This window comes from Ambystoma mexicanum, chromosome 5q (genome assembly GCF_040938575.1).
Source record: "Ambystoma mexicanum isolate Mex_15411 chromosome 5q, UKY_AmexF1_1, whole genome shotgun sequence".
Classification (NCBI taxonomy): Eukaryota; Metazoa; Chordata; class Amphibia; order Caudata; family Ambystomatidae; genus Ambystoma; species Ambystoma mexicanum.
In genome coordinates, this window is record NC_090933.1 from 387,090,957 (window position 1) to 387,110,200 (window position 19,244).

Consider the following 19,244-nt stretch of genomic DNA (forward strand, 5'->3'; position numbering starts at 1 on the left):
CACTCAGATATTCTCCGCACTGGGTTTCTGTCTGCACTTTAACCCACACTCTCTTTTGCTCAGATGTGGTCTTCTCACTTGGTTTAGGAGGTTTTAGCTCTCAAAGGCCAGATATAGGGGACGTTGGGTGTTTTCCTTTCAACAACATAAAAATGTTTTGTTTCCAAACCAAAATGGATTGAATTACTTTGGTTTGTCTTAATGTATGCATTACACAATTACACTGTCTTCTGCGCCTATATTTTATGCTCATTGTTGCTTTGATGCACAATAATAACCATTTATCACTTTTGAATTGTGTTGTGGTGGCTTCCTTTGGCATTGAATACTTGTTAAAATTGGGATCAGGTGGAGTCCAGACCCAAAGGTTTATACTTCATAAATATTGTACCACATGAGTACCTGGAGCATCAATAAATAGCAGCATTCCTTTTTGCTTCTCTGCCCAAATGCTCGTTGCCTGGTGCTCCTTTCACCTGTGCTTCGTTATATCCTCACTGTCCTTCAGCATAGCAAAGGGCATCTTGACAGTTTTTGAGGCCAGGGCACAGACTGCTTGGCCCTCCTGAAACCCATGCCTCCCTCCCAATCTGCAAAATGAAGGGATTACATACATCAAATTCAACGGCTACTCGTCTAGGCTTTGAATGGATTATCTAGTTGTTGATCAAATATAAATACCTCTGTGACCTGCTTTTTAAAGAGCCATGATGTGAAATGTGTGGTGTCTTGTGGCGAAGTGTCTGGCCTCGTGGCCACTCGACCTGTGCATGAATCCTGGCCTTTGAAGTGTCTACTTCAACTGAGGGTGTGCAGCCAAAAAAAGTTTAATTCCACAATGCACCAACGGAACTGCGTCCTCACACCTGCATGTTCCATCAACTTGTACCCTGTGCACGAATTAAAAAAAACATACATCACATTGAGAAAAATATAAGGGCGGTCTAGACTTGTGTGGACACTTTATTAAAAAAAAAGTTTAGTTGTGGCTATTAACTGGTGCGTTGGATCACCCATAAGGCCAGACTTCTGGCCTAGGAGTACAGATAAAAGAGGTGATCAGATGTGAGGAGAGACACGCACCCTTCGGTGTTAGGCTTTTTACCCACCCAATGACTGCCCAGTCGTGCTGTTCCTACCTATCTGCCCAACATGCACCCTCTCCTGGGATGTCTTGGGTAGCTCAACCGTGCACTGGCATCAAGATGTTGGCTTTTATGGGGATGCAATTGTTATTTCCAGGCAGTCTTCAGAAAGGTAATGGATTAAATGCAGATGTAAACCTGGTACTAGAAAATAAGAAAACAGTCTTCATCTGGGTGTGCCTTCAGCCACTTGATTTATAAGCAATAAGTGTCATTCCATATATTCCTTGCACTAAAGTGGCAAAGAAAGCAATTTTGACTCTGGTGTATATGCACTTGAAAGGCAATGGCATTATTTGCCCAGGTACACAACACATTTACCAGCAGTTGCCATCTAATAACCAGTTAACGGCACTATGGTAGAGGCTGGCACTTACCTATCCCATGACTACACAAGTCAACTGCAGGCTTTGCCAAACGTGTTTGATTTTGAATTTGTCTCTGGCATGAGTGGCTTGTAGCCACTATGAGTGGTACACATTTGTCTCGAGAGATTGCCATGCCAGCACCCACACCTAAAATGTGAAAAGGCTAGTGCCTGCCTGCTGCTTTAGGCTCAAAAGTAGAAACGTTCAACAAGAAAGCAACATTTGCACTGATTGGGCTGGAGGTGCTGAGGCAGTCCGATAACAGTTTTACTTGGAAGGCAGGACACTGACATGTAGCAAGAGAAAACTGCATCTTACAGATATAGATTGAAAACTGTTAGGTAAAACGACAATGTGCACAAAAACATCCTGTAAAGTGACTAAACTTTGTTATTTTTGGAAAAGCGATTGTTGGAAAGCGGCTCTCTGCTACCAAGGCCTATGTCACTTTTACTCGCTCATTTGGTTTACACAGAATGTGCCTGTCACATTTTTGCGACTTGAACGCGCTCTTACCTTGTCAGCCCAGTCGCCCTGTGCATTCTGGGTGCACTCGAGTCACTAAATGCATTTCTGAACTCTTTACCTGGTCTTTCAATTCACATTGTGTGGACAGTCGGGTCAAGCGGAAACCTCTTTCTCTACTTTAGGCAATGGACAATCGGGTGGCCAGGAACGTGGGTGGAATCCACTGTTATGGTCAACCGCCAGGGACTCCACCAGAAACCAGCAATAATCAAGTATGCAAAACCAAGTGCAAGAATAAGATAAAACAGTACCTCTTTACTTTAAACCGGATAGGAAGGCAGGCCAGTTGGGAACAGCTAATGCAAACATGGACCTTCCCAATGATGCCCCCTAGTAGCTAAGATTAATACAAAAGCTAGATGAGATTATCGTTTGAAAGGCATGGGATTCGAAGCATCGGAATACACCAGGCTGGACTAAAACACACATCAGAAAACTATGCTACTAAGATGAATGGGAGTTGAGAAGCGGTTCAAACACTGACCTGTTATGTGAAATCCCAAGCTTCACTAGAGGCACAATGGAATTCCCTTTTGGTGGCCCTGAAAAGCAAGAATTGATAATACTAACTGACCCAGGTAAGATGGTACTTTCATCCCCACCCCCTCCCCTGTCCCCTAATCTGGCCCTCTTAACTACCTCAACGATAATGTTAATGCTCCAATAGATAATTGATGATCCACGTAGTCCAGAAGTGGTGAAGGACAAACAATGGGAGAGGGGAAGGTTAGTAGGCAGATAACCCGAATGGCATGAGGGACGCGCTAGGGTCGGGTTGGTGCACTTTAACAGCAAAGCGTCCATGAGTTCTGTGCACTAGTTTGTTTGACGGGATGGACACAAGGAATGTGGGCCAATACGTGATAATAGTACTGGAACTTTGTCACCACTACACCTTTTTGGGTTGGTAGACGGCGAAGTTTCTATGCTTCTGTATTTATTGCAGAGCGTGGGTATTTGACTAGCACGTACACGAGACCTTTGTTGAGCAGACTCAAGGAAGCGCTGAGAGGGAATGGCAAGTTATGAACACACCAGATGACTGATGTATTTGAAGAGCTAAAGAAAGCCATATGCACTGCTCCAGTGTTGGGGATTGCAGACTACTGTGACAAATGTGCCCTGTTCTCACACTCCAATGGAGTAGTGATGCCTGCAGTACTCGCACAGACTACCCTAGGACACAACCCTTTGGCTCATAGTGGACATTTAGACCTAGTGATGAGTGGACATTAATCTTGTGAGCAAGCTCTGGCTGCTGCCGCGTTTGCAGTAGAGAAGTCGGCAAGTATTATGGGGTGCAGTACCACACTTTAAGTGGAACACTCCCTTTTTGCAATCCTCTAAAGGCCCAGACAGCAGAGCTTCCGTATACGAGGAGATCATCTCAAATACAGTAATCAAAATGGTAAGATGCAGGACTGTAAACACAGCGACATTTGTAGCTGAACCGGTGGAGGAAGGAAACCATGTAAACAACTGTACTACATACATGCAACAGTATGACATTCCCAAGGTGCGGGAGAAATGCTTAACATTGATGGGTCATTGACAATAGACCAGAAAACTGGGGGAGGGACGGCAGTGTTAACACTAAAGGCAGATGGTACAGCAGAAACGATAGCTAGCGCAAGATTGCCTTCACATTTTTCATTGCAGGCTCTAGCATTAGTAGCACTTAGAAGCACGCAAGGACCAGGAGATAACAGTATATTCCAATTCGGCGTACGTGATGTCAACAGTACACTCTGGACTGCCTCGAAGCACTCTCTGAAGTGGGCGTGAACAGTGCTATCTGCCATATGGAAGGGCAAACCCAGTGCTGTCTCAAGCAGAACTGACCAACTCACATGCCACATGAAGTTCATTTAGGTATTTGAAGGTCTCTTCCGTCGCTATGGCGGCCCTGTGTGATCTTCATTTGGGAGATCTGTGTTGTCATTTTCCACTTGCCATCAGGGGGTTACTTGCTCAAATCTACAGCTTACTCAGATCAACAAGTTGGCCGCAGCTAGCGTCCAGCTCTCTGGTGGATACCCCCTCTGAGAGGATTAAACCAACTGGTCTCGGGTACATATGCACGGAGCGGCAAAGATCGGGTTAGAGGTAGCATGAAGGCAGCTACTCCGAGGATGATTTTGTAACACTTTTATTCGAAATGTAGAAAAGGGGCCTAACCAATCCTTTCCTGTGAGCCTTTCTCTTGCCTCTGTGGAGGCGGTCTGAGTCACTTGAGGCTTCCCGAGCCAGAGTTCTGCCAAACTTTCCTTTCTGCTTGGCATAACGTTTGTTTACAACTATGCCTTGATCTGATATGTAAGGTGGGGGGGGGGGGGGGGGGGGGAAAGCAGGCCGCACTTGAAGGAAAGCCATACAGTAATGGGGTCAGGGTTCACATTGTGCCATTTGTGTCAATGTTCCTTTTCTGTAGCTCATGATTGTGTCACTGCTTAATTGTGTCTTTGAAAACCTGCATCTTTTTGGTTTTGGTACATACCAGTGCCATGCTGGAATGTCACTATTGTCCAGGTGGAGTGGCTATCATAAGGCTGGAGAAGGGTTGGGTAGACTGTCCTTACCAGTGGTGTGGTTCGATGCATACAATGTGACATTGCGTTGTCTGTGGTGGGTGCTTGTAGTGGTGAGTTATCTGTTTATGGATTGCATTATTATTTTTGGCTATTGGGTAGCATCCTAGTGCCACCTCTATGCCCAAACTATTGCATTGGAGTATAGCTAGGAGGGATCACAGCTTGTGGGCATTGTTTGGTTATTTAGCCACCCATGGCCATGCAAATCCCTATGGCCATTTCCACCTAACTGCCTATTGCGGCCGTAAACCCTCATGGGATCTCTTTAAGGTAATTCTATTGAGCAGTAACCTCAAACTTTGTTCTTTATGGGGCTTGTCAGTATTTGTGATCTGTCCCGTTAGTTAATGGTGTATGTTTCGCTGTAAATGAGTTCCTGATGTAGTAATGTTTTAACAGTTTGCTTTGAGCCACTTGATTTATTGGTATTACCCTGTCAGATCTGTTCCTTGCACTGAAGCCCTGCCAAAAACAAGCATTCGCAAAGCCAACGGTGTTGGCTTTTGTATCGGTAATAGATGGGCATTTGTCAGCCACTACCCTCATTGTACCAAGTATTTTCTTTTTTCCAGCTGTTGCCATCTCCTAGCTAGGTAGTATCAGTAGCGCAGTGACTGGTGCATATGCCAGTCCCATGCTTGCACAAAAGCTAAAAAAGTTGGCTTTGTCAATGATTGTGCATATTCTAGTGTGGGCTTTACATGTTGTTTTTTTTTCCCTCAAGTAGTAAATGTGTTTAAAAAAAATAAAAAAATTGTGAATGGTATATTGTCCCTTTGTAGTTCCACTACTTTTTCTCCAATTTCGTCTAACTTGTTGCTGATGGGTTGTTTATTTTTTTACAATGCATGCCAGGGTTCTACAAATGCCAAAGAGCTTTCTGAAAAGGGCGTGAAGATCTGGGATGCCAATGGCTCGCGAGACTTCCTGGATAAAATGGGTTTTACCTCCAGAGAAGAAGGCGACTTGGGCCCAGTTTATGGCTTCCAGTGGAGGCACTTTGGCGCGGAGTACAAAGATATGCACTCAGGTGAGTGCAAAGCAGTAACTTGCACAAGACCCAGACAATGTCATACAGCTTTTGACACTCATCAACAACTTGTTTTATGTTGAGTTTCCTATATACATAAACTGTTCTGATTGTGTTTTTCATGAAAGCTGGCCTATGTTAGTAGTTGTGCTAAAGAGTTACTGTGTACCATCGGTCTGGAACCGTTGGATTATATAGGTTTTGGACAACTCCTCCCATCAAGACCGTATGTTCAATGGTGAGGTGTAATGGGAGTCATGGTCCAGAACATCTGGATTGCTACAGGCCGCAGACCCCGGTAGCCTCTCGAGTGCTCTTCCAAGGATAGGTGTCCAACGTAACCATTATTACAGCATTTGTTTCACCACTTGGCAAGCCCCACCCACCTGGTGCCTTTCTGTTTGCCGCTCTTTTCCGTATTTAAGGATCCCTCCAGCCTCTTTTCCTTTGCAGCTGGGGAGCAGGTGCAAGTGGATCTTGGTCACCTGGCCTAAGCACCACCCACCTTCTTAGCCCTGCCTCTTCCTTCATGCTCTTAACTCTTACATCAAGGGCGTCTCTCGCCCAGGTATCCAAAGTGAAGGGCAGTCAAAAGGACAATTCCTGTTTGGACCAGGAGGATCCAGGTCCGAACCACTGCTACGACAGCAGGTAAGCATGCACCAACATTTGTTTACACCCTCTGACCCCACTGGTCATCCACACCCTCTCTTGTCCCCCCCTTGTGACCACCCCCCACCCCCTTCCCGCACAGTCTGTCCTGCTACATTCTGGTTTCACCTTCACCGTCTTGTGGCCAATGCTGGATTTTACTTTTATGGACTTCATTGATTCACGGTGCGTTACCCTTTCTCAACTCTCATGCTGGACTTCCTTTGCATTTTGTACTCATGGTGACCCTGAATCATGCTGTTCCATCTTCATCTTGTATCCTGGCTTGCAACATTGTGTTACTACTAACTTCTGCAGTTGTATTCGCTCTCCCCTCTTGCTTCCCCACTTTTTTTGATTACTTACTCTGTTTTTTTCTCCCCTCCTCCCCTTACTTTCTTCTATGCACTTACTCGATCAGAATTTTCCCTGGACCTAGTATGATAGCAACCTTGTCTGTCGCTCCCCCATCCCCTTACTGTTCCCACCCCCCTCCCTCAGCACTATCTGAAAGGTTTTCAGGCCTAGTACGATAGTCACTTGTTTTGTTCCTCCTCTCCCTCACCTTTTTCTCTGGCTCTACCAGAAATGTTGTCAGGCCAATATGGTAGTTGCCTGTCTGTTTCCATTTCCTTCCCACTCTCCCCCGCCCTTCCTTACCTGTCTTAGCTCTTGCACTATCTGAAATGTCGTCAGGCCGAGTACGATAGTTAATTTCACATCCTTACTGTTCATGGCCTGTAAGAATGTCATTGTATTTTACCTTGTTCGCTCCCTTGCCTTGAAGCGTTATGAAACACATTGTGTATAGGCGCTTTATAAATAAACTATTGTATCATATCATTCTATATCCCTACCCTGTTCTACTTAACAAAGGCATCTTCAGTGCAAGACTATTAAGGAAAAATCTTGCACGCTGCTTCAACATAAGCGATGCACATCGCGCACACCAGCTTTAAAAAAATTCCTGGTTACCATTGCAGTATCGTTGCACAAGAATGTCTTTTATGGCAGGACAAGCTGTCCGGCATACCTTTTTTGTCTTGCACAATTTCTGTATTCCCTTTAACGGGAATTTGCGCCTTCATAACCTTTGACCTTATTTACAAATCAGTAAAGGTTTTGTTCTCCTAAACCAATAACCTGTTCAAGGTATGCAGCAATGCCTGGCAAAAGTACACTGTTACAGAGAAATACACCTATGTGCCTAGAAAAAAAGCATTGTATTCTCGGTATGAACAATAGGTTTAGGTATGTATAATTAGTCGATTGGAAAACACTGCTTGGAGTGAATGCACAACATATTTTGTTATTGGGGTGGGTAGTGTTTGTGTCACACAAATATCACTAATCCTGCTTCGAGAGTGTCAAAGAATTCAGACATGTTGTTTTCCAGATGGACCAATGTCAACCAAAAGTAGCATGACCGAAAACATGCCAATGGGAACATGCCTCATGTATGTATCGGGAGAATAATTTCATGAGAATTGCTGCACCACTTAGTATGATCAGGATGTCTGTGCCAGTGCTTAGTCAACAATACATTTCCTTGCAAACAGAACAGTGACGCTTGCTCATAACCAGCTCTGCAGACCAGAGTCATACCATTCACTTACTTCCAACATAAGTGAGTAAAAACAACATAAGTGAGTAAAAACAACATAAGTGAGTAAAAATACCCGAACACATTAACTTCTACTGAGGATCGGTGGTACCGGGAGAGCAGTGCTAGAGAAAGGAACTCTACTAATATTACTGCCTGATCTGAAGAGTAACTTGAAAACGCCTCTATTGGTGAGCATGGATTACTAGGTACAAAAAAATGTGGATTACGAAACATTTTGTTTGGATTGCAGATCGATTTGTACTCCAACACGTTGCCCATTTCCAATGCAAATTGCTTTGTACTACCTGAACAATGATTTGACTTGAAGACTGCCCCAAAAATATAGAATAAGAGCTATAAAAAGTCCTGCTTGTAATATTGTCATATGAAGTGCTATGACCGGGCATAGAATGTAGTCTAAGGTTGTTTTGCTTGGGGCGTGGCTTGGCGGCCATGCATGGGGAGCAAACTTTTGGAGCTCCTGCATGATCTGAAGATCCCTAAAAGCTGTGGAAAAACCGTATGGAAAAACGGCTGAGAAGCATCTGAAGGTTGGCGGGACAGATGATGGTAGTCCCGCGAGAAATTGGACCGGGATCGGACCAGGGAGACGATTGCAACGGTGCTGGAGCCGGCATACAGAATGGCCGGCATAACAGCTTGCAACGAAGAAGCAGCCCTGTGAGCATCATAAGGGAGGCGGGGCAGCGCAACACCGAGGTGCGCACAGCATAAACAACTAGCACATGAAAAGGACAAGCCCTGCAGGCGAATCATCCAGCAGACGTGCAAGGTACCCAACAACGTCCTGGGCCTGTGGGGAGAGACCCGACCCACCACGAGGGGAGAGCAGCCCCAGCACCAAGGTGGACGCAGCGCTTACGAGGCAGAAGCTTAGGCGGCAGCGAGAAACTCCTATGGAGAGGAGCCATAACTGGAGAGACACCAGGGCTTACACAATCTCAGCGGGGGACCACTGCACGCCACCCAGCGACGCTCGGGGGAGGTGAAATCCATACCCTTGAATGACCAACCCGCAAAAGGGCTCGGAGGGAGAAAGGTGCCGATACTCCAGCCTCACCAGCGTGGAAGTGGGGAAAGGTGCCCTGATCAAGAGACACGGACATAGAAGAAGGCAAGACAACGTCCCGCAGAGGCAGCGGGCAATAGCACAGGGCGAGCGTGCTGCTGAGGAACTGGGACGGACAAGGAAGGCATATAATCGTCCTGAACCGGGCCACAAGAGGAAGGTTGCTGGCCTGTGGAGGCACCTGCCCACGCAACAAGGCTGGAAGAGCATAGCAGGAAGAAGCGGAGGGACTATGGTGAAGGGACCCACTCCACTGGGGGACATCGATGCGCAGGGTGCCCCCCTGCCCCCCCACACCCCCATAGTAAGAGGTCGGATAAACACACAAACAAGACACCAGGTATGTGGATGGCACAAACCACTCACCCACAGGGAATAGCGGCCGCGCTGTAAGAGGCCCCAGAGGCCATGCGCACCTGACGGAACAGGATGACTGAACTACGCAAGGCAGGCGGAGGCCTAGGAATGTTCTAGACCATCGCTATCAGAGGTGCCAGTCGGCATGTGGGGAGCGCGCAGAAGGTAAATATTAGAAAAATTGCACCTTCCCGGGGAGACGGACCGGAGGCGAGTGGGTACTATTGCTCCGGAGCAGTAACGCTGCGGGATAGGCTACAGGTCAGCGCCACAACCAGAAGGCTCTTTGTACGGAATAACTGGCAGCTGCCTGCCACCCTTACCCAGACAGCGGGATGGAAGCAACTGGCAGCCGCCTGCCACCCTTACCCAGACAGCGGGATGGAAGCACAAAAGCAAGCACGGGAGAACGGACGGCGCACCAACAAAGGTGGTGCGAGTCAACTCCTCACCAAGGGGGTACTGCATAATACAGGACAATACCGAGGGCAAGCACAGTAGAATTGTGTGCAGGACTGTGGTACGTGGAAGGACACAGTTGATTTCCCACAGGCAGTGTATGTACAGACACCCCAAGGGTATTCCAGTAACCAGCCAACCTAGCTTAAGAGACAGCAGTGAATCGTGGCAAATGAGCACACCTGGGCGCCACAACCATCTCCAGCATCTTTGGCTTCAATTAAGGACATCCACAGATGGCCCACCACTGCTAGCACACCACGTAGCTGGAGGCAACGCAGGCGAAGGAGAGTACTTGAACCGCAACACGAGGCTGACTCATAGGTGGATGGACACGATTTGAGGTGAGGGAATCGGAGGTGGATTGCAACTGTACTATAAGCAAAGCTGCATTACGGGGAGGCCACAGTCCATTGGAACATTCTTACACCCACGGGCCACAAAGGGTGGGCCTGAACTTGCATGGACATAAGAATACAAAGTACCCCAATAAAGACCACATAAGGGGAAGGCCAGCAACCAGCACAGCCAGGCACTTGCCACAGGGGGAGCCGGAACTAAGACGAGCGAGCAAGGCGCAACAGAGCCACAGCACCAACCGCAGCTGTTGCGCCATGAACACTCAGATGGGGCCCTGGCCAGTACGGTGGGACAAGCTCACGGATGAAGCAGAGGGGAACTGAGCAATAAGGGCTGCAGCAGGAGGGGACAGGAGTGTCGCAGGTGCTCCCACGACACAGGAGGCAGCACCAGTGGGCAGGGAACGGGCCAAAGACAACGGTCGGAAACGGAAGTGGTGGCAAGGAGGAAGTGAAACTGGGACCCCGACGCGGACGGAGGAGCACCACCGGCACAGGCATGACGGAGAAGCAGCAAGGTAACCAAACATGGAGGCGTTGTCGGGGTAATTGTCATGATGCCCGCTCCCGGGGAGCCGGTTCAAGCCCTGCGTCCCCGAAAGCGGACATCCAGTCCCCAAGGAAGGACCCAGCAACCCCATATAGGGGCCCTTTGGTCAGTGTCCTGGCGCCATAGGCGCCAGGCTCATTATGGGAGTGCTTGGGTGCACTTACCTGATGCAGACCATGCTGCAGGATCCTGGCCTCCTTGAGGCCTGAAAGGAACTACTTTACCTGTGGGACTAATTTACCATCCGGGCGTGGTCGGGGAAGGATACATACCTGATTGGAGGAAGGATACATACCTGGAACTTCTTCCAAGGCTATTTAAACCCCACCCGAACAGCCACACGTGCTTCGCGTTGTTCTGCATCTAGCAGCTGGGCGCTCACCGTGTCTGCTCCTGCATCCTGACTTCTGCCACGCCTGCCAGCATCCTGGATCACCTGCAAAGGAAGAGAAGAAGAGAACAGAAAAAGGAAAAGTCCTTACCTGCTAAATCCGCATCCCGGAGACATCTCGCCGACAATCCTGAAAAGGAAGACTTTTATTTAAAAGCTCATCGCGTCGATCGCTGCTGCGCCGCATTCCACTCACCTTTACAGGGCGCCTCCATGTTCAGCAGCGATCATCCGGATTCGCAGTCACGCCCCAGCGCCTAGGGAGAAAAAGACCAGAACAAAAGGTAAGAGAAGGGAATAAGGAAAGCTAAATCTCCATGTTAAGACTTACCTGTTGATTCATTCCCTCTTCATTTCGGGTCCGCGCCGCATCCTGGCATTGCCGGACCCCGGCCCCTAAGGGGAAAAAGAGACATCAGCGTTAATGAGCGAATGAAAAGACATTACCAAAAAACGCTCATTAAAGACTTACCTGATTTCTACAAGGATTTCTCCTCTCATCTCGGGTCGGTGCCTGTTCCCCGGCATTCCGTACCCCGGCCCCTATGGGGAAAAAGACACTAGCATTAGTACATTAATGCATGGACACAAGGGGAACCTCTTATCAAAAAACTTACCTGGAAGCCAAGCAAGTTTGGTTCTCACCAATCCGAAAATCCAGTGAGGTAACTGGATACCAACGCGCCCCTGCATCAGAAGCAGGATGGAGAGCTCGTCCTTCCAGACCCTAAGGTGAGACGCTACGAGGAATCACAGAAGGGTTTCGAGGGTGAGAGGGGAAAGTGGGAGGCTGATTGCATTACTCCGCAGACAGTTAATCCCCTATTTTCGCCTACAGAAGGATACTTCTGCGAGCCAGACAAGCCAGATTTGGGGGCCCAGTCCAGTCCGTCTTCTGAACCCTGCGCATCACCTTAAAAGAGGTCACAGCAGCGCGAACCAGGCCAGCGCCTCCGTGGGAGTCAGTAATCTCCCGGGGGTTGGCAGGGCTGTTCGTGGACCTCTGGGGTTGGGGAGGCCCCAACTCCTCCTGCGTCCGAAAGTACGAGGCGCACACACAAGAGCAAAGAGTTACTGCTGTTTATTGCACAAAACAGACAGGGGCAGGTTCTCTGAGCATAGGTACCCAAGGAAAATCTCAGAGGTGATGGGCTTGCAGGCCCTTTTTCTAACCGGATGACGCAACTACGTGTGTCACTGGGGAAAACTAGCCCTTAAACCGAACGCTCTCTCAGGTTGGCTCCCTGAGTGGTAGGGTCAGTATAGACCCATATAGAAGGAAATGTTATTGGTTGAGAAGGGGTCAGGTGGTACGCTTGGGTCGCCCCTAGGTTGCTACATGAAAATAGTTACATGGGGAAAGTTGGTGATTGGTTGAACTATAGTGTCGTCAGTGGTTAGCCCCTCGTATTCTGATTGGTTCATCGGCGAGCCCCCAAGCCTGAGACCATCGCTGTTCCCAGCTCGCGATGTACCTGGTGCTGGCAACAATGTATGACTGTGTGTGGTGGAAAATGGACAGGTCTTACTACTGGCTGTTGAGTGTCTTTCCCATCGCTGCAGGTGTCCAACTTGTAGCTTCGTTGTTGCAGTCTGGGTCCCAGACGTGAGACCCCAGAGCTTCTCTGGTCCTTGGAGCTTGGCATCGTATCAGGTCGGCCTGGTCACATGTTCGGAGACCATGGCTGAAGCAGAATTACGGGTATTTGATTTGTATTTCGGCACTGAGGAGTGTTTGGCAGTGGCAGGTGTAATCTTGGCGTGGGGAGCATGGCGGGTAGATTGCAACTTCGTGGCCTTGGCTGTGGGGCTCTCGTCAGGGTTTGTTCTGCATGATCAGCACCTTGCAGCTCTGTCTGAGCTGCTCCAGGCCTGGGTACTCTGGTTTGCGGCCTACCTTGGCCTAGTGTATGGGTGGCGCCATACAGTCCATAACACGGGGGTCGCGAGGGGCGACATGGGCCCTTATACATTAGTCCATCTGCAGGGTGAGATCTTCAATGGTTTTAGTAGCAAGGAAGCGTCTGCAAGCATATACACGAGCTCTTCTGGCATCTTGCGTTTCTGCGGTGCAGTAGTTCGCCTATGTGAAAAATAACGATGCGTGAGTGGTCCTCTACGTCATAGCACTGACTAGGTTCTTTGTGTGGGTTGGTGTCTGATCAAGGTGCTTGGTGGCACGTGTGTTCTTGTCTGTTGGTTACGTCATGTAATCTCTAACGATGGCGATATTTGTGGGTGATGTCTAATCGAGTTGGGCCATATGGTCGTTCTCGGCTCCACCCGAGGTCCCACCACGTGGTTTGGATGATGCGCAGCTGGCCTGGGTGTGCGGGGCGTGGTCACGGTGGATCTTAACGTCCGGGGCAGCAGTCAGGGGGCTGAACTCATCCCGCGGTGGGTGCTTAGGTCGTGATGTCATAGGCCATGGTCTGGCCAGAAATCAGGGGGGGGGGGGGGAAGGGATCGTCCCATTTTCACTCTTCAGCGTTTGCGCGGAAGAAAGAGGCACCCCAGACGGAGACACCAGAAGCTGGTTCCAGCGCATCCGGCCCCACACGAGCCGAGTGGAGAAATGAAGAGGGCTCCCATACTCTAAGCCATAGTAGCACTGAAAACATCAGATGGACGCAGTGATGGTGGACTTGGGACTTTTGAGGCAAGATGTAAGGAACCTGTCGGAGGGTTAACTCCACGGAAGAGCAGGTGCAGAGCAATACAGCAAATTTAACTACCACCCAAAGCCAAATGACGGAAGGACTAGAATGAATACGCACCCTGGAGCAAAGAGCTGAGTATGCAGAAGGAAGGGCCAGGCGCAACAACGTGCACATAGTGGGATGAGGAAGGCAGACCCTGCAAACTATATAGAGAATCTACTGCGCCAGGAGGTCTGGGCAGAGAACTTATCCCAGGCCTTTGTGGTGGAGAGAGCGCATGTGGCCCTGACCAGGAAACCTCGACTGGGAGCACCCCCAAGACCCATGATTGCGAAGATCATGAATTTTAAGGACCGAGAGAAGATCTTAACATTCTCAACAGAAGGTGGGGTGATGACAAGGAATGCGGCCAGAGTAACAATCTACCCAGATTATACGGCACTGGTGCAAAGACGAAGGGTGCAATTTTGGCCGACGAAAGAATGCCTCAGGATTGCTAGCGTGCGCTTCATGCTGCTGTACCCGGCCAAATTGAATGTGCTACATAATGGCAGACCGTATATCCTTGAGACTCCGGCCGAAGCCCTGGATCATCCAGGGATCCCACAGCTGCGGGACAGGGATGAGGGGAACAGGAACGCCCCTCAGTGAACATGAAGCCCAAACCAGACGGAAGATGTACAGCCAGACTTGAGCCAGAAGTTTAAGCGGGAGCCCGCAATCTCCGAGCAGTCTGACAGGACCCCACGGGAAGATGGAACCCGAGATGCTGGTTTCAAGGCACCATGCCGCAACGAGTGTGCCCACGGCGAGATTGGAGGCACATGGAAAGCGGCAGAGCCCGAGCAGGGGGAGGGAGACTGTGCGTTTAAGTTCTAGTAGTTTGGATGGGTTTGTTAGGTGAAGGCACAAGTGGAGGAAGAGTCCTCAAACAAAGACACGGCAGAGGCAAAAAGAGAGCAATCTGTGCTATGTTCGAATGCAAAGATCCAGAGGAACACCAGGGAGGTGGACCCACACAGAATCAATGCAAATGGAACTCAACGAAATGAAGAGGGTTCACCAGCACCCCAACGGGCGGGGAATAGGGAGGGTAGACCCGGAAGCACCAAACACCAGAAGGAAAACCGCATACGGACCCATGGAAACGAGCAGGCTGCCCGACTCGGCGAATAAATCGAATAAATGGGTCAAGAAGCACTAAATCTAGTCACTTGGAATGGCAGGGGACATAACGCCTATGTCGAGAGACTAAGGGGCTGTGCCTGGTTGAATAGGGTGAAAGTTCACATTGCAGTGCTGCAGGAGACGCACCTGACAGCCGAAAAGCAGACCAAGATTGCCAAGAAATGGGGAGGCCAAATGTGTAGCTCAATGTACTCAAATTACGCCTGGGGAGTGATGTGGATTGCCCCTGGGACCCCGTTCCAGCTTATAAAATAGGAAGGGGATGTGGAAGGCAGAGTGGTGATCATTCGGGGAATGTTGGAGAACCGGGAGGTGTGCCTGGTGAATACATATGCACCCAATCACGACGCGACAGTTTTTCAGGACACTTGAGTCTCGGCTGGCCCCATATAGAGTGGTGTCGATAATCTGGGCTGGCAACTTTAACTGTACATTAGACCCTCGACTGGAGAGATTGGATACCAAGCAAAAGAAGCCAGCACTGCCAGCTAGAGCTCTACGGAAGATACTGGACCAGCTCGAACTGGAGGACGGTACTTGCAGGCATTGGGGGATACACACACTAGCACCCCGCATGGGACATTCACCCACATAGACTACCTGTTCACGGGCAGGGACATTGGGGCAGTTCACCAGGGCACATTCACGCACAAACGCTTTCCGACCATGCCCCTCTAGCATGGGCACATACATACAGGAGGGCCCCCATACCCACGTGGCGATTGAGAGCAGAGGCATGGACAGACAGGGACTTCCAGGAGTATGTCCAAGGCACAATAGCAGATTATTTTGACCACAATGTGGGGAGTGGACAGCACTGGGACGGTCTGGGAAGCCCTCAAGTTGGTGGTCAGGGCAGCGGCAATAGGGAAGACTGGAGGACTAAGTGGAAGTATTCTGGCTGAACTGGGCCAAGTAGAAGGAGATGGAACGTGCGGGCAGAATGGGGGAGGAACCGGGAGATCTCACAACCCTGAGACTGCAGTGTATAACCATCTGGGAGAGGTTGGGGAAGCTGGACTACAGGAAGTATATACAGAGGCTGCACGCAGAGGGAGATGAGCCCAGTAGGCTGCTGGCCTGGTTAACTAAACAGGAACCGATAAATGCGATTAATGATGAGCAGGGTGAGGAGATCAGGACCCAGGAGGGCATAAACAAGGTTTTTAATTTTTTTTTTTTTTTTTTTCCCCTCTCAATTCTACGAAAAGATGCACTCCCAAGTCCAGGAGGCAGAGGCGGGAGCCATAGCCGATGCCCTGGAGATCAACCTCCCCCAACTAACGGAGGAACAAGCCCAAATGCTAGATGCACCCCTCACAGTAGAGGAACTGTCGGCTGTCATAGCAGATCTTCCGACAGGCAAGTCCCCGGGACCCGACGGATTACCCAGCAAATTTTACAAAAAATACAAAGATAGCATGGCTAGAGACACTTGAGGCATATGAGAGCGGACGACTACCAAGGAGTATGTCAGAATCCATAATTGTGTACCCATATTAAAACCAGGGAAACCGCCCCTAGAGTGCGGCTCCTATAGACCGATCTCCCTGATAAACCGAGACTCCAAAATTCTGATGGCAGCTCTGGCCAGCCGACTCAAATGGGTTATACCCACGCAGTACACCCGGGATATGTGCCGGGGAGGAACACCACGTGGAATCTTTGCAGACTCCGCCACGTCATAGACAACACGAATCAGAGGAGGGGAATGCGCAGTATAGTATCCAGTGATGCTAAAGGCTTTTGACTCGAACTGGCTCCTGGGAGCGCTCGCCTGCTTTGGGATAAGGGAGAGGTTTCTATGCTGGATTTAGCTTCTGTACAAGGACCCAAGGGCCAGGGTGAAGACAGGCGGGCACGTTTCAGAAGAGTGGAACACTGCACGGGGTACAAAACGGGGATGTCCACTGTCCCTGATGTTATAAATTGGCCCTGGAACCATTCAATGCCATTCTCGGGGCCGAATACAGGAACACCGGAATAGTGATAGATGGGGTGGTGCATCAAATATCAATATATGCTGATGATATGCTTCTTTGTGTCGAACCCGCGGGCACACTTGCCAGACCTGCTCAAAGCCATGGGAGCATGCGGCAGACTGTCGGGGGATCGCTATCAATCAGGGAAATCTTTGCTGTTCCCTCTGGCGGACCCCAAACCAGCTACCGGACATAGGCCTCACATGGACGCCACTCACATTTAGATATCTAGGAGTAGATATCTATCATGACACTAAAGAGATGCACATGGTCAACACTCGGGTGGCCCTAGACAAAATGGGGAAGGCAATGCAGTTCTGGAGGATGTTGCCGTTTGGGAGGGCGGCTCTGTTGAAGATGATGCTGCCCCGTCTCCTGCATTGTACCACCAATATTCCTTACGACGTCCCAGGGTCATTCTTTAAACTATTACACACAATGGTAAGGGAGTTCCTGGGGGTGGGTGAAGAGACAGGATGGCACTGAGCACACTAGAGGGACTATGAATGGGGTGGCATCAGGTTACGGGACTTCGAACGATATTATTTGGCGGGACAACTTCAATTCGTGGTACAGTGGATGGATGAAGACTCATCCATAGATTCACTACTTTTCAGCCGGCAATGCAACGATGCTATGAGAGGTTCCTTGGATAGATGCAGCCTCAGCCAAAACATTTCGCAACAAGGTTAAGGTGGGCCTGGCTTTGTGGAAGAGAGCGTGGAGAATCCAAGGGACACATGACCCCTGCTAAAGGCAAATCCCTCTTGCGGGATTAGTTGACACCCACATTGTGACTCTGGCAACATATCAAACACAGTGGGAAGAGGAAGGAATAGCCCTTTAACGGATGACACTAGTAAGGTGTTTTTCTATTTTCCTGTTAAGGGACCTTAACACTGTTATTAGGGAACTTAACCTTTTAAGTAGGTTTCAGGTCGGGTTCTGTGCTGAGCTTGGTACTTCCTTGAAGGCATCTTTCTCACCTTAGACATTATGTTCATCATTCCAATGTTGGGGATGTTTATCTGGCCTTGTTGGATATGACTAGTGCCTTCGATGGGGTCAGAAGATCTAGGCTCTGGCATAAAATGCTTTCCTTGGGCATTTCTCGCAAGATGGTCCAGTTGATTGCCTTCACTCTCGTACATCTGTCTGTGTACGATTACCTGAGGATGGTGTTCGTTCTTCTGAAATACCTACCTGTACAGGTGTTAAACAAGGATGTACTCTGGCCCCTACGCTCTTCAACCTCTATGGGCAATGCTGAGCGACTGTGGCAGGGTCTCTCCATCGCACCTGCAAGGTTGGGGAGTGTTAGTTTGGAGTGGCTGGCCTATGCAAACGATTTTATATTGTTCGATAGAACCCCGCGTGGTCTTAGAGCTAAGATGCAGCTCTTCTATGAATATTCAGTGAAAAATGATCTGTTCCCTAATGCTTCGAAATCTAAAGCCCTGGTTCTATCAAAAAGAATCCAGGACATTCAATATTCTTGGAACATGGGAACTGATACGGTGGAGCAGGTCAAGACTGTAATCTATCTGGGATATCATTTGGCCAACAGGGTTAGTATCGATCAATGGAAATTCATCTTGAATGATAAAATTAAGAAACTTACTGCTCATATGAAGTTCTTAAAGCACAAGGTATGTACATTTTCTTTACTTCCCCATAGACGATATTATCTGGCCAAATCTGAGGCAGTTATTACAGACTTGACCTTTGCTCCTAGAATATGGGTGACTTCTTGAATAATTCAGGGAGCTGTATGGGAGAATGTACTTGGTCTCTCCATGGCTATCCCTAATGTCATCATTAGACAAGAGTTGTGTCTGGTGTCATTGAAGGCAAGGTATGTCTGGAGACAGCTTTCTCTTCAGAAGAATAATTGCTCCGCCTAGAAATTCCCTTTATGAAAATCTTAAGGTTGATGTGTACCATCATTGAATGAGCTTAATAAACTGATGTGCTCTGTGTTGGTGTATATTTGTACATCCGAAGAGGATTTGATTCTTAGACCGGGGCATGTTAAAAAGATTCTGTTCAGGTCTGACTGGGCTGAGACCGTTGATTGTATTCATTCATATAAAAGCTTTGTGGAATATTCAAGGTTTATCCATGCTAGGGAATATCTGCCTTTATGTATTCAAATGTTTCCCTGCTCTGTTGTACGCATGAATTTCATGCGTTTTAGGTTTAATCAACTACCTGTTTATGAGAAAGTTAGTTGGCGGAGCATGAAAATGCTGAATGAGTCCAATGGACTAAATGATGAATGTAGATTCT

At 48.8% G+C, this 19,244-nt stretch overlaps 1 protein-coding gene across 1 annotated transcript in view; it reads left to right on the top strand.

Moving 5' to 3' along the window:
• The window catches only part of TYMS (thymidylate synthetase), a 214,681-nt gene that overhangs the window by 79,418 nt on the left and 116,019 nt on the right, over window positions 1-19,244 (top strand). Inside the window, exon 3 of the mRNA XM_069620874.1 lies at window positions 5,488-5,662. Within this exon, the coding sequence (XP_069476975.1) occupies window positions 5,488-5,662 (175 nt within the window). The remainder of the gene's footprint in view (window positions 1-5,487; window positions 5,663-19,244) is intronic.